The sequence below is a fragment of the Lipotes vexillifer genome, unplaced genomic scaffold (assembly GCF_000442215.2).
Source record: "Lipotes vexillifer unplaced genomic scaffold, Lipotes_vexillifer_v1.1 scaffold435, whole genome shotgun sequence".
Taxonomy (NCBI): Eukaryota; Metazoa; Chordata; class Mammalia; order Artiodactyla; family Lipotidae; genus Lipotes; species Lipotes vexillifer.
The window spans coordinates 874,351-891,445 of NW_006773141.1; the positions used below are offsets into that span (position 1 = coordinate 874,351).

Genomic DNA, 17,095 nt, shown 5'->3' on the forward strand with positions numbered 1-17,095 from the left:
ATAGGTCATTCCCAGCTTGGCTCCCCTTCCCAACGAGAACAACTAAGAACTATTCATGGACAAGACGCCACTGAAAAAATCCTAGAACACAGTGGTGAAGCTAAAGCACCCCCTGTATCACAGAGGCCAAGACAGAACCAATCAGAGGATGAGACGAGCAGTTACATGCTGACCTCAGTGTCCCTCCTGCAGGCTGGCCCAGTGACCAAGCCCCGCATATTCCCCCACAATCCCCATGAGGTAAGAGCAGAGTGGGGACTGCCAAGAAGCAACCGACAGGGCTAAGGAAGCTGGATGTCAGCAAGAACTGTAGGCTCAGAGGTCTCCCCTACAGTTCTTAGCCTACAGTTCTTAGCACTGTGGGTCACTTCTTGTCAGTCCCCACTCTGTTCGCTTCATGCGGATTGTGGGGGAATATGCGGGGCTTGGTCACTGGGAACCTGATTGTGACTAAGAAGCGGGGAGGAGCTCACAACAACCAGCACTTAGATCTGGGCAGACCAAGTTCCTACCTACAGTACCCCAGTTGTAGTCCCAACCAGCAGCTATGCTCATCTGCAGAGCCAAGTGGGACAGTTTGACCAAGGAACGGGGAGGGGTGCGGATATGCCTGACTTGGGTCCTCAAAGGAAGAGCCTTGCTGGCCCTGGAGCCTGATCTGCCTCGCCCCCTGCCCACCCAGGCAGAGGAGGTGTCATAGCCCCACCCCTGCTGAGTGTAGCTCCCAGCACTGCCCGACCAGAAATCCTGTCCGGAACATGTGGAAGCTGTGTAGCCCAGCAACACTCAAGTGGAGAGTCTGGAAGACAGAACTGATCTTCTGCAGAGCAAAGCCAGTGGCCCCATTCAGCTAAGGAACTTGGGGTACTGGTCGGGTTGAGTCAAGACCGCAAAGAACCTCGCTAACTTTGGAGTCAGTTCTGCCAGGACAGGGAAACTAATTTGTAGCCCCACCTATGACTGAATACAGCCTTCAGCCCATCTGACTAGGGAACCTAACCAGAGCACACTGGAAGCTGCAGAGCCCATTCAACAGCCCTGCTTACAGTGTTACTTGAACAGAGAGCACTACCAGTGGCTTTCCCCATCTGCAGAACAAAACTGGTGTCCCCATCTGGCTGGGGAATTCAGTGCATATTCTTGCTTGATTCAGGTCAGTGAACAGAGAGCACTGCAGGTCTTAGGGCTGTTCTGCTGCCCCCCGAGTGCAGGGAAACTAATTCATAGTCCCACCTACAAGAGTATACCCAGCCCTATTATCTAGGAAGCCCAACCAAAGAACCCAGACAACCATGGAGCCCATCCTACAGCCTCGCTTGGGCAGGGAACAAAGCCAGCAGTTCTATCCAACTGTTCTCAGCGAGTGGCACCACCCCAACCCCACCTCAGAGCTTGGGCAATGGCCTTGCCCCCAAATAGAGCCCATTAGTAAGCTCCACCTGCCCAAGGACATTACCAGCTGACATGTCCAGAAACCCAAAATGAGCTGCATGGTAGAGAACTGTCTCTGCCAAACGCATTAGGGTGGTTCAACTTATGCAAATAAATAAATGTGATGCATCACATTAATAGAATGAAATATAAAAATCATATGATCACCTCAATAGATGCAGATAAAGTATTGGACAAAATTCAACATCCTTTCATAATAAAAACTCTCAACAAATCAGGTATAGAAGGAACATAACATAATAAAGGCCGTATATGACAAGCCCACAGCTAACATCATACTCAGTGGTGAAAGGTTGAAAGCTTTCTTGCTATGATCAGGAAAAAGACATGGGTGCCCACTGTTACCGCTTATTGGAAATCCTGGCTGGAGTATTAGGCAAGAAAAAGAAATAAAAGGCATCCAGATCAGAAAGGAAGAAGTAAAATTGTCTCTGCTTGCATATGATATGATCTTATATACAGAAAAGCATAAAGACTCTACAAAAAGTCAAAAAATTCAGTAATGTACAACATGGTAACTATAGTTAATAATACTATATTAGTTAAGTACTTGGAAATTGCTAAGAGAGTAGATCTTTAATGTTATCACCAAAAAATGAAATGGCAATTATGTGAAGTGATGGAGGTGTTAACTAACCCTACTGTGGTAATAATCATTTCTCAATATATAAGTATCAAATCATCACATTGTACATCTTAAACTTACACCAAATTATATGTCAATTATATCTCAATAAAGCTGGAAAATAAATAAAATTCAGTTCCTCCCAAGAGGCCAATCCTCAGTTAGATAAGGAGCTGAGCCAGAATGAAACTCAATGCACTGCTTCCTTCTTTGAGAAAGTCATATCATGAAAAATAGAAAGCTGGCTGAAAGAAATAGTGTGCTTAGTGATATAACTGAATTACATTTTGGCATAAGATTCTTATCTCATTGTAGTCTAGTCATGGACAGGCAGCCATTAACTTGGTGTAGCAAAGTTTTACCTATATCATTTAATTTAATCCTCAAATCCATGCTATGAGAAATAATTATTAATCTCATTTTACAGGGAATTCAGATCCAGAGAGTTGGTGTAATTCACTCTCGTGTCTGCAATTAGCAAGTGCTGGTCAAGGATTTTCAATGCAGACTGACTCCATTGTCCTCCTGTTTAATTATTGTGCTTTACTGACATTTCGAATATAAATGGGCTTTAGAAGCTTTTACACAATAATTTTTTAAATGAAATCTCATGTGTGTTCCAACACATAAAATAGATAAAAGTGGATGTATCTGGTTTGATTTGGGAAAGCAGGGAATTTGATATCTTACTTACTCAGACTCTATCAGCCCCATCTGTCTTGTTTTGTGTCTCTAGACACAGCTTGGACCCCTCTAGCTTAGATTATACTGGAGATTGGCATAGTTATTAGAGCACAGACAAGTTTTATTTTGTTCACTTGATAACATAACCAAGGTATGTATGTAGTACACAAAATACAATTTCATTTTGTGGATCAGACCTATAGAGAACAAAAGGAAGTCATTATTCAAAAGTCTGGGGGAACACTGATAGAATCAACCCAAGATCATCAATCTGGGAATATCTTATTCTTGTTTCAATGGCTCCTTTAAGTCTCTCTTTACCATGCTTTTATTGATGCAAACAATCATTTGGGAAACCCAAATGTGATAAAAGAAGCACAATTCCTCAGTCTATGCAGGTACATGTTAATTCCATTTAAAAATTTTTTTCAGAGGATGTTGAAAGCATATCAATACTTCTACCATTTTATGATGAACTCCTTGTTAGGGTCAGTTGCCTCAGGTTAAAAAAAGTGTAAATATGCTGTTTCTTTCAGTGAAATTAGCTCCTTTTAAGGCCTGGAGGGATAAAGTTTGAATTGCATCTATGATTCCTGATGTTTATGTACTGAAGTTTGCATACAGCTGAGGTTCTACATTGTATTAAGGGAATGATCAACAAATCTGTTAAGATTACATTTCTTCCAGGCAAATCTTAGGATAAAAATGTAGAGTTAACGAAGAAACTTTGCAATGTGAAAATGTAGTATACAAAAATAACCATATTAACATAAAATATTTATATGTCCCAACCTTATTTTCAGTAAAATAATTTTATACCATATAACTAGTCTTAATAAGTGACCAAGTAAAATAGCAGCCCATTGATACTAATTATTTGACTTATCTCCCTCAAAATATTTCTTAAAGTATGCTTCCATTACTAAAACCATACTGAAAAAGCCACAAGCATCATTCAAATAAAAATTTCTGATTATGCAGTTCACCAGCAAGAGGAAATGCATTATTAATTATCAGAGCATTTGCTAGTTCCACTCACATTCTGCTTGGTAGTAGTTAACTGCCATTTGCCATTCCATAATTTACACTCCACTCAGACCTAACTGCTTGCAGCTTCTAAAACAAACAAAACTGTTTTTAATCTTGGGTGCCTGCTGACACAGTTCTTTTTATCTGGGAACCCACTCTACTTTTAATAGAGTAATTAATGCTCCCTGCTATAATAAAATTCCCACAATCTCATTGCCTTAACCTACAAAGATTTAGTGCATTTTATCAAATCTAAGCTGCCATCTATTGTAAGGTGCATTGTTTTGTATAGTGCCAAGGAAGAAAATGAATTCTCCCAGTTAAATTATGGTACCTTGCTTCCTTATCACTTTAAGAAGCATCCTTATTATAGAGAAATTAAAATGTAAGGAGGAAAAGTACCTGAGAATCAATGATACTGCATTCTCCTTGTGCATAGTCTACTGAAGATCATCTAACTGGAAAGGGTCTCCATCAGGCTGTGACTAAGGCATCCTGGCTCTTTCCATCTTGAGGCTCCACTGTCTCCTGGCGACTTCTGAGTTCTCCATAGGATCCTGTCCATTGAGATTAGCAATAAGTCATGAGAGAGAGAGAGAGAGAGGATGGCAGTCGTTGTTTCAAATGTCAGGTCTAGGAGTGTCTTACATCACTATCACTCACATCCCTTTGGCAGCACTGATCACATGACATATCTAGATTTATGAGGAGGAGAAACGTATTTTTCCTGTGGTCCAGGAGGAAAATGAAATGGTGTGAATGCCACATGGTATCACTACTCCAGTTCAGCCCCTATCACTTCCACTCATCTTTCACAACTTACCACAAGAATCACCTTTTCTGTTCAAGTTTTTCTTACTCATTACTCTTCCAAGTTAAAATGACTACTCTTCCTTTTGTGCTGTACTAATTTTCTTTTTTTTAAATTTAATTTTATTTATTTTCTTATACAGCAGTTTCTTATTAGTTACCTATTTTATACATATTAGTGCATATATGTCAATCCCAATCTCCCAATTCATCCCACCACCACCACCACTCCACGCCCACTTTTCCCCCTTGGTGTCCACACGTTTTGTACTGATTTTCTGATATAAAATTAATAACCCTGTATGCTTGCATTAGACAGTGTCATAGTCTGCTAGGGCTGCCATAACAAAATACCACAGACCGAGTGGCTTAAACAACAGAAGTTCATTTTCCCAAAGATCTGGAGGCTAGAAGTCCAAGATCAAGGAGCCAGTAGGGTTCCTTTCTGGTGAGACCTCTCTTCCTTGCTTGCAGACAGCTGCCTTCTCACAGTTTACTCATGAGTCCTTTTCTCTGTGCATGTGCACCCACCAAGAGAGAAATCTCTCTGGTGTCTGTTCCTCTTCTATAAGGACACCAGTCCTATTGGATTAGGGTCCCATCTTTATGACCTCATTTAACCTTAATTACCTCCTTAAAGGCCCTATCTCCAAATACAATGACATTGGGAGGTTAGGGCTTCAACACAGGAATTTTGGAGAGACACAATTCAGTCCATGACAGATACCAAGTCCTTTTAAATGAGTGGATCCCTTCTGCCTGGAAGAATTTAGAAAATTAATACATTTGTTTTAGTTTAATTGGAATTAAATTGGAAGATGATGAAGAAGGGAAACTGTTGGGTTCTAGTTCTAGAATTTACGTCATTTATCTATGCGATTTTTTTTTTTTTTTTTTGCAGTACGCAGCCTCTCACTGTTGTGGCCTCTCCCGTTGCGGAGCAGAGGCTCTGGACGCGCAGGCCCAGCGGCCATGGCTCATGGGCCCAGCCGCTGCGCGGCATGTGGAATCCTCCCGGACCGGGGCACGAACCCCCGTCCCCTGCATCGGCAGGCGGACTCTCAACCACTGCGCCACCAGGGAAGCCCATATATGTGATTTTTTTTTATTATTTATTTATTTTTTTTGCAGTACTCGGGCCTCTCACTGTTGTGGCCTCTTCCGTTGTGGAGCACAGGCTCCAGACGCGCAGGCTCAGTGCCCATGGCTGACGGGCCTATCCGCTCCGCAGCATGTGGGATCCTCCCGGACCAGGGCACGAACCCACGTCCCCTGCATCGGCAGGCGAACTCCCAACCACTGCGCCACCAGGGAAGCCCCCATCTATGTGATTTTTGACCCTTCAGACACAAGTTTCTTCATCAAAAATTTTAGGGATTACAACAGATGGGTCTTTAAGTTTTCTTGAATGCTAAAATTTTTAATCTATTTGACACCCACAATAAAAATCAATGAAAGATCTTAATTCTCAATCAGGGCTCACAATTTTGATGTACATACATCTTTTAAAGCAACAGATATTCCTGTATTGGGTCACAATTTACATTTATGCAAATTCATGATTGAATTCATGATTCCTGGCTTTGTAACTATATCCTACCACATGCTGAAGATACATAATGCTATTCCAATTTCCCTTGCTATTGACTGGGTTGAAGTATAATATATTCTAATAATTATTTGCCATCGGGGAATTCTTTAGCAAATCTTTCCTCACTTATTCCATTTCTGCAATACAGATGGGGAGATTTTTCACTTTTCAAAACACTAGTGAATAAAATTCACATAAAGCTACCTTTCAAAATATAAAGAATTCATCTCATTTGAATCCTACCAAGGTCACCAGTGACTCTAAATGTTACTTGAAAAAATGCATTTAAGTTAGAATGTGTTGTTAAGAAAGCAAAAATCAGCTAGAGCATTGTGAATGAGGGATAATGATAAACAATATTTCACCATATAGTTAGAAGTCATCAGCAGTAGTATGTTAATGCTATTAGTTTTGAGGCTATAGTTAGTATTTTTATAAAAATACATTAAGAAAACAAAAGAATGATAATTTATTTTTCTAAGTAGGAAGAAGTTAGAACAAAATACAAATATTCAAAAGAAAAATGTATCACTTCAGATTTGAAAATGTTTCGAAATATATTCATTTCTCTGTAATTTAATTACATATTTTGGGACTTTCAAATGATACTTCTCTGTTGAAAGCAGGAAATAAAGAATATTTTAAAAAGTCAACATATATACATGGTAAGATTTGGGTATATATAGATATATATGTTATTAATGGCACCAATGATCAGAAGGTTTTTTTTTCTTAAACAATTAAACTTGTTTTTTTTGCGGTACGCGGGCCTCTCACTGTTTTGGCCTCTCCCGTTGTGGAGCACAGGCTCCGGACGCGCAGGCTCAGCGGCCATGGCTCATGGACCCAGCCGCCCCGTGGCATGCGGGACCCTCCCGGACCAGGGCACGAACCTGCGTCCCCTGCATCGGCAGGCGGACTCCCAACCACTGTGCCACCAGGGAAGCCCCAGAAGTTTTTATTGAGCCTCACTATATACCAGTCACCATATTCAGTGATTTAAATATAAATCCTCACACTAAATGAATGAGGTAGGTACTATTAACATCCTGTCTTGTAAATGTGGAACCCAACCAGGGTACAGAGATTTAATGTCAAGACTATACAATTAGAAAGTTGTGGAGCCCAGACAATTTGACTCCAGAATTTGTGTTCTTTCCACCATATTAAACTATTTCTGATGACACTGGGGCATCAGTTATGTGATTCGTACCTAGAGTAAATAAAGTCTTAATAAATTTTGTACCTTTTTGTGTATGGTTGTAAAGTAACTTTTTATAGTACATAATTAAGAATGAATTAGAAGTATTTTTTTATTCTTGCCAAAAATGTACAAACAGAATCTAACCATGAAGAAACAACAGATAAGCACTGTACAAAATACTTGTATTCTTCAAAACCATCAAGGTCAAGAAATACAAAGAAAGGCTGAGGAAGTTCTCCAGAATAAAAAAAGACTAAGGAAACATGACAAGTAAACGCAGAGGATGATTTTGGATTGGATCCTGGACTGGTGATAAAAGGGAATATATATAAAGGGGATTATTGGAAAAATTGACTAGATCTGCATATAAGCTGAAGTTTAAGTAATAATGTATCAATGTTAAATTTCCTGTGTTGTGGTTATATAAGAGAATATACTTGTTCTTAGGAAATACACACTGAAGTACTGAAATACGTGTGTGTTTGTTTGTGTGTGCATTGGTGGGGGGTGCACATGAAAGGAGAGAATGATAAACAAATGGGATAAAATGCAAATATAAATGAATCAATGAATCTGGTGAAGGCCATAAAGGGATTTTCTTGCAACTTTTCTTTAGGTTTGAAATCATGGAGAACATCATGCTAAGTGAAATAAACCAGACACAGAAAAACAAATGTTGTATGATGTCATTTATATGTGCAATCTAACATATTAAGACTCAGAATCAAAGAGTAGAATAGTGGTTGCCAGGAGCAGGAGGGAGGGGGAAATAGAGAGATGTTGGTTAAAGGGTACAAAGTTTCAGTTATGCAAGATATGTTCTGGAGATCAAATATACAGTATACAACACGGTGACTATAGTTAACAATACTGTATTAAACACTCAAAATTTGCCAAGAGGGTAGATCTTAAGTGTTCTCACCACAAACAAAAAGAAAAAAAAGAAAGAACATGGTGACTATGTGAGGTTATGGATATATTAATTAATTTGACTGTGGTGATCATTTCACAATGTATTCAAAACATCAAGTTGTACACCATAAATATATATAGTTCCTATTTATCAATTATACCCCAATAAAACTGAAAAAATAGGAAAAAAGACACTAAAAGGATAGGATAGAAAGAAGTATGTTATCAATTGTTTAATTCATAAGCTTATAAAAATATAGATTAATAAGCCATCAAGCACTAAAGCAGGCACTAAGGATCAAATGAAATTGAAACTAAGTATCTTCATCAGGAATGTAATTATCTGCAAAGAAATGTTTGAAAGCAATAAGAACCTTCAGTTGAATAGAGAATTGGGATATGTTAGTTTAATTGTTTTTTATTAAGAAAACTATCAAGAGACTAAAAAAATACATTCCAGATAATATTAAAATATGTTGGCTTCTTTCACAGGAAATATCCATTTTAATCATAAGAATGTTTCCTTTCTTGTGGATCTGCTTTGGTAACTTTTTTTAACTAAAATAAGTTAGGCACTTTCACATTTATTATTATTTTAATTCACAGAATCATTCTCTACGTTGTGTTATTATTTCCATTTTTGTAGATGAGGAAACTAAGGCTCAGAGCAATTAAATAACTTGTTCAAGGGCACACAGGAGTTATGCTTCTTGGATTTCACATCCCCATCAGCCTGATTTTAATCCCATATTTTTTCTACCTCAACCCTCTGGCATTTAGTGAAAGGTGATTCATTAAAATATAAAGTAAACTGAAATAGCCAAGACCACTTTCAATGAAAAATGAGATGGGGCCCTTCTTAGTGGCAAAATGGATTTTGAAACTTTGCTTTGTAATGAAATGCTAGCCCTTTACAAATTAGAAGTTGTTGATCTTTAAACCATGGCTCATTTCAGTTTACTGAATGGGAAAAAAAAAAAAAAAAAAAAAAATAAAATGGAAAGAAAGAATAAAAGAAATACTGAAAAAAAAAAAAAAAAAGAGACTAAAATGGAAAGAAAGAATAAAAGAAATACTGCTTTTATCAATGTGTTAGACATAAAAATGACTGATTAGTTGAAAAATTGTCACGTAGCTTCTCTGATATTGAATAATTTCAGACACATTTGGCTTAAAACTGAATGATTCCTTAGAGACCTTTTTTCTACCCCCATAACTGCAATGCACCTTTAAAAACCCTCATTGGCAGGAGTCTCAAAGCTGCTGCAGCATTTTGTATGACAAAATATCTGACAAGAACTCTTCTCACTGGGACAGCCATTAGAAGCCCAGGAAATAATGCCAATAGAATAAGTCATCCATCAGCTAAAGAAGATGTGCCTTCTTGGCTTTTTCATTTTATTTTAAGGAGAATCATAAAATAAATATGTGCCATTGTCATTGATATCCAAAAGAATTTTTTGAAGTGTTACATAATTATTTACTGAACTATTAAATAATAAAGAAAATAACTTATTGTGTTAATTAATTAATCAGTTATTTAGTATACTGTTGTTGCTCCACAACAGAGATTTTCAAAAGTGCATTAGAATCACCTGGAGGTCTTATTAAATGCAGATTGCTAGACCCCAAGCTTTGAGTATCTGATTTAAGATTGGGGCAGGGCTTGATAAATTATATTTCTAACAAGTTCCTAGGTGATGCTGATGCTGCTGATCTGGGGACCATACTTCAGGAATATTTGGTCTGGAATATATGTAAGATTTTTAGATTTCCAAACTAAGATTCTTCATTGATCGTCTGGAATCACTTAGAATCCTTTGTATTCAAGAAAAGATTATAAATATGTAAACATAACTATCTTTAAAAGGCTCTGTCTCCACCTGGTTTGTTAATTGACCTTTGGACCTAGATCTTCACTGTCCAATATGGTAAACACTAGGTACATGTGGCTATTTAATTAAAGTTAAATAAATTTAAAAGTTCAGTTCTTCAGTCACACTAGCCACATTCAAGTGTTCAATAACCACATGTGGCTAGTGGCTACTAGAGTAGACAGAGAAGAACATTTCCTTCATCTTTGGAAGTTGTATTGGATAGTTAATAGAGTCTTCCTTAACTTTTTTAAAATTTTTTATTAAAAAAATTTTTTTTTGACTGCGTTGTGTCTTCGTTGCTGCTCGTGAGCTTTCTCTAGTTGCGGCAGGTGGGGGCTACTCTTTGTTGCAGTGCATGGGCTTCTCATTGCGGTGGCTTCTCTTGTTGCACAGCGTGGGTTCTAGGCACACGGGCTTCAGTAGTTGCAGCACACGGGCTCAGTAGTTGTGGTATGCGGGCCCTAGAGTGCGTAGACTTCAGTACTTCCAGCGCATGGGCTCAGTAGTTGTGGCACGTGGGCTCTAGGGCACGCTGGCTTCAGTAGTTGTGGTGCACAGGCTTAGTTGCTCTGCGGCACGTGGGATCTTTCCGGACCAGGGATCGAACCCGTTTCCCCTGCATTGGCACGCGGATTCTTAACCACTGCACCACCAGGGAAGTCCCTTCCTTAACTTTTTTAAGTTAACATAACATAACATAAACAGAGCAGGCAGATCAGTGATGTAATTTCAGGCATTTGGTTTTCCTCAACATCCCCCTCCAGCTAAGATCATCTGTGCGTGCATATATGCACACTCATGAACACAATTTTCTCATTCAATATCTAATATCTACAAGCTAACCTTCAAGTCTGGGATCCAGTTTAAAGACATACACACTGGGAAAGATTGTCCCTTACATGTTTTAATCATTTAAAATTCTGTAGGCTTTAAGAGCTTCCTAAAGTTCTAATTTGAGGGCACAGATAATAGAGAAAATTAAAAGTAAAATTAAAATAGTAAAACATATTTTGATTCTGGGATGTTGGAACAGAGAAATGTACCATTCAGAAAGCATGTAAAATATTCAATTTTACTTCATTTTCTTCTAAATTGTCCTGCGTATTATATTGAATCCTCTCTATAGTGCCAACTTGGCTGTGAAGAATAGAGAACAGGGGGCTGTGACTTTCTATACGGAATGCTGTATGTCTATGGCCCCATTCTACTTACTTTTCTGTGACATTGTATGACATCATTGGATCTCAGTGCCTTGTTTATAAATGGAACCAACATGATTGCTGTAAAGAGGACATGAAGAAAGTATGCTTGAATGTACTTTGTATACTGTCAAAGATTATGCAAATTCTGTCTATGGCATTTCTCTCATGCTAAAAGTTGGTATTCTGGTTGTGAAAGAAAGCTGATAAACAGCCTCATGAGACAGTATGGCACTACAATCCCAGAAATTCTCATCTTGATCTCTGTGAAACAGGGCTGCCAACTCAGTGCACTTTGCAGCACTGTGCAAAGATAAACAACAAAATATTTCAGTCTTTTAAAGCTTCACACATTCAGCTAGGAAGTATAAGATGGATGTGATAAGTAGGATGCTAAGGTGTCTCTCAATGTTCTTTGCCCACTCCTATGAGATCCTCTGCCTTTGAGTGTTTGTGGGACCTGTGAATATAATGAGATATTACTACCATGGTTATGTTAAATTTCATGGCAAAAGGAATTTTGCAGATGTCATTAAGATCTTAAATTAGTTGATGTTAAAATAGGGAAATCAAAAAAAAAATAGGGAAATCATCCTGGGTGGTTCAGACCTAATCAGATGAGCCCTTAAAAGGTCCTGAACTCTTCCTAATGCAAGAGATTGGAAGTGTGAAGGATTCAATGAGAGGGAAGGTCTCTGTTACTGACATTGAAGATGAAGGGGGCTACATGGCAAAGAATGTGGGAGGCTTCTAGGAGCTGAGAGTAGCCACAGATGATAGCCAATGAGGAAATGGGGACTTCAGTCCTACAACCACAAGGAAGTAAATTCTGCTAACAACCTGAATGAACTTGGAAGAGAATCCCAAGCTCCAGATGAGAGTGCTGACATCTTGATCGCAGCCTTGTGAGATTATGAGCAGAGAATCCACTCATGCTAGCTCAACTTCTGAACCTATAGAAACTGTGAGATAATAGATTGGTGTTTAAGCTGCTAGATTTATGGTATTTTTGGTACAGAACAATAGAAAACTAACACAGTGCACTGGCACTTAGGAGGTTGCTTTTTAGTATCTATTATTTGAGAGAAAGAGACACTTTGACTGCAGCATTTCTGTACGTAAAGTATTTGAAATCACAGCATGTTATTCATATTTAGTGTGGTTCAATTCCTCAGGAATCAGAGGACTTAAAGGGAGGAGAGTATGCAGTGAGTAGATGATTCCTAGGCTCTAATTCAGTAGGTCTGCATGTGTGGCCTGCAGTTAAGACTACTAGGGAACATCTGTCAATGGTTACTGAGAAAAAGTTAATTAAAATCAAGGCCACTTGGTCCGTACAATGAATTTTATGGGCGTGCCATGTGAGAATCAGGTAAGGTCCTTTTAAAAACTGACTTAGAGAGAAAGGCACAATATATATATTTGTGATCACCAAAGTGTCAATAATATCCTAAGCCTTCTAACAGTTTTTCCATCTTCCATTCAAACTGCTAATAACATACAATATTCTAGAAGAAAGAGAGTAGAGAAAACCTTACCACAGAAGCATCTGTGTTTTGAAACATCTGATATTCCTAAGTGATCATGATCCACCTTGTTCTCATCTTGGGCTGTACGGCAAACATTATTTTTATTTAGGATGATCAACTGCCTTACAACGTATCTTTGGTATGCAACTCAGTGATCTGCAAAGTCGAGAAACAAAAAGAGGTCATATTGAAGACTCTGCTTATTAAAAGCCACCCTGCCTTAACATCAGAGCCACAACAATGATTGGAAAATTGAACATTTTTTATTCCTTCTCAGTTAATTACAAATTTTCTTCTGGCATTAATATTGGACTATCATATGTTTAAAATTATATCTCAACATCGATGAACCTATATTTTAAATAATTCCTTAATTTGATTCTATTACTGCTGGTTCATTGATCTACTTTTGAGAATCAATTGGAGAGATCACTGATAAAGAGCACTTACAGTGGCTGAGAAGTAATTTGATCAGACCTACTACCGTAGTCAAGATGAGAAAGTTACTAGTTCTGCCTATGGAATGAATCAATATTGGTAGTGAAATCTAAGTATAGGGGTTTATTCCTCTTGAAAATTATCTCCTGGGCATACAGTGCCGTTCCTGAAGATTGTTCTGTGGACCACCCACATCAGAATCACCTAGAAAGCTTGTTAAAATATACATGCCTTGGCCTCACCTCTGGCCTATTCAGTTAGAGCCTTTGGTTTTACTGCCCAAGAGTCTGCATTTTAAAGAAGCTCCCTACAAGATTCTTAGGAACACTTAAGTCAAGAAACAGTGATAAATGGAGGCTAAGAAGTGGAGTTGTTTTGTTTCCTAGGTCTGGTAGAGTCCAGACCTCTTCAAACTCGGCATACCCTCTCTTCTGAGGTTCTATGAGGCCTACCTTAATGGTCTCTGATCTCAACTATAATGACAAATCCTACCTCAATACTGAATGTCTTTGTACCCTCTGCCAACAACATATCTCAAGTAAGAGACTGTTTCTAACTTGTCTTTAGCTTTGCAAATCTCTCCACTTTCCTCCATTTTTATTCAAAAGAGTAAATCACCTAGAATGCCTTTGAATATGATGCTACTATTTTATACCAGATGAGTTAAGATGGTAGGCACATTTGGAAGGGGTTGTGCCTCAGGACTCCACAGTCATATTTTGAACCTGAAAACGTGAGACTTTTCATGCTTCACGAGAAGTTATCTTAAAGCATGTCATAAGATCACATGATGGGCCTGAAACTTCTGGGAATTTAAACAGGGATGATTAACTTTCATGATCATGGACGAAAGAAACCCCTCAAAAAAGTCAGGAGGTGAACTTTCACCTATACTTTACATATATATTTTGGGTCTTGGAGATGGATAGACCTCAAATTGTACTGCTACTATGTTACATTCGAACCGTATGTGTCTGTTTTGTCTTCTACAAAGTTCATGTGTATATGTCTCAATTTTATCATCTGTAAAATTCACCTGCCTTTAGGATAGGGTTTTCAGATAAAATATAGGACGTGCAGTTGAATTTGAACTTCAGATAAACAACAAACAATTGTTTCAGTATAAGTGTATCCAATGGAATACTTGGGACACATTTACATGAAAAATTGGTTTGTTGTGTATCTTAAATTCATATTCAACTGGGCATCCTACGCTTTGCTAAATCGCACAACCTTAGTTTAGGGATTTAAATTGCATAAGTCTAAGGATTTTTGGAACAATTAAATGAGCTAGCACATGCAAAATGCAAAAATGAATGCTTGGTAAATATTTGATATTGCTGTGTCCATTTTCCTACTTCTTATCCGTAACTTCTGTTCCAGTTTGGGCACTCTGCATAGGTGGAAGCTCTGATAGGAAGAGATCTACTTGTCTTCAGATTTTTCCATCTGACTAAATAACAACTTTTATAGTTAAATCCGCTATTAGTTTTCGTAGCTTAGCTATATGTAAATTCCTATATTCTACTTTGCAAAAATTAGAAGCACAGAAAAAATGAGCTAAACATTATTTTATTTAAGCCCGGGAACAGGTTAATGTGTATATCTAATAACAATCAATGAAAAGTCCTTTTTATTGATATGAAACATATAGGTTAGATATGAGGTACAGTATATAGGAAGTAATTTCGTTTGGGTATATCTTAAAAATTTCTGAAAAACATTGTGAAATTGCATCAGTAACTTTTTTGATAATGCAGAAATGTTTCAAGAAGCCAAAGAGTAAGCCAATTTCTGTACCATTTCACTTCTTTATAAATGAAAATGGTGTTTCAGTCTAATTCTAGTTGTGATTTTCTTGCCATGAATTTTCATAAAAAGAGAAAACCAATATGTATATATGTTAATTTTTAAACTTCATATTATACTTATACAAGTAAATCCAGATATACTTAATAAAATAAAAATGGGAGTCTTGTTTATTATCATTTACATCAAGTTGGTGATTTGATTTTGAGTTGGGTGCTCTTCAGCAGATCAGATTAATTGGAACTTCTCCGTACAGTTCAGCAGCAAATACCGCTAAGTGATTTTCAACTGTTCGCAGCTGATGACTAGGAGGACAATAATTTGGGAGGCCTTTTTAGATCAAATACCACAATATTTTAGATTGAACATATCTAATGTTAAATAGCTGAGTACACTTTGCTTTGGCAGACAGCACAAAGGAAAAAGACACAATCTGCCTTTGGTACTTTTAACTCATCGAGGAGATAAGTTTGTATCTATTTCACTTTCTGTAGTTTCAAGAGTGTTCTTTAATTCAAGGTCCAAATTGGTTCTCCAAATATCAAGAGATTTTTAATTAATAAGTGTGTAAAATTTTGGTAGAAACGCTGTATTGTTTATCACTAGACTGTGTGGTCCTCAATTTCTTCCCTCTTCCAAAGTTTAGGGACAGGAGAATTAATGTGAAACAGGAAGCCTAGCCTGCTAAAGGAGAAACGGTTTGCTCAACGATTAACCACTTCAAATTGCAGTGTGGGTAGTTGCAATTAATTCGGGACCTCCCTTCTTTCCAGCAGAAAAGACTGTGTCTTCTAGTAGCAGCATTGTTCCTATCGTGTCATCCCTTGGCAATTCTATACCTGAGGAGTAAGAATGACTTAGGTATGTCAGAGGAATCACCTTGAAAGAGAACACAAAGTAATAAAAACAAACATTTATCGAGTGCTTCAATTTGCCATGCACTTTTCTAAGTTCGTACTCTACATATGTTACTGTTTATATTCTCAACAAATCTGAGGTGGATAGTATTATCCTCATGTAAAAGATGAGGTGATTGGAACACAAAAAACTTAAGTATCCTAACTAGTGTCACACAAGAATGAACTGGTGGAGTTAAGATTTGCACCCAGGCGGTCTGATTCCAGAGCTACTGCTCTTATGATTTATATCATAATTGTGGGGAGATGGTTAGTCCTTCTTCACAATTCAGCTTTCTCCTATCAAGAAACTATTACTATTGAGTGGAGTTCAAGTTAAATCTGGGAGCAAAACATTTAGCCTAAATTATTGCCTTCCTTATTGTCTGTCAAATGTCTGTAATTTCTCAGCACATTCAATCATTCAACATATGTTTATTGAACATCCACTACATTTGGGGATTATTTGAGACTTCAAGGTTAAGGATGCAAATAAGTTACAGTTTGGCATTAGAAGAAGTTAACTACTTAAAGTGCAAGGTCCGGGAGGTATTAGAAGCACCATGTATAATATGTGCTGGGTAACAGAAATAAATAAGGTCTTGGATTCTGCCTGGGCCCTCAGGACAGGCTTCCTTCAGATTTTCTCTCTAAAATTATATGGTTTTAAGATCAGCATTAACTTAAGATCTTGATTGCTAACATCAAGGATCTACAGCAATCATACTCTGCCTCTATACCAAGACGTCAATAATGAGCTAAATAAAACGTTCTGAATTATAAAATATTATCTATTTATGTAATTTTGGAACTTGCCCTACCAGTTCTCATTCATAGATCCTACTGAGCAAACACATAACTATATATCCATGCTATTTAGTAGCGGCCATAATCTTCATCCAGGGTATGATGTCATCTTGATATCCCTCAGTGTTCTGCCTATATTATATCAACTTGACTCTGTATCTTAAAAAATGTAGCTGTGATCATTTGCTAATTTTCAGGGAAAGTGGGCCTTTTAACACTGACTAAGGGAAAGA

At 37.7% G+C, this 17,095-nt stretch overlaps 1 protein-coding gene across 1 annotated transcript in view; it reads left to right on the forward strand.

Moving 5' to 3' along the window:
- The first annotated feature begins 416 nt into the window (after positions 1–416).
- Positions 417–17,095, forward strand: part of LOC103077592 (melanoma-associated antigen B10-like) — a 46,067-nt gene continuing 29,388 nt past the window's right edge. Inside the window, exon 1 of the mRNA XM_007448106.1 lies at positions 417–575. Coding sequence (XP_007448168.1) covers positions 417–575 — 159 coding nt within the window. The remainder of the gene's footprint in view (positions 576–17,095) is intronic.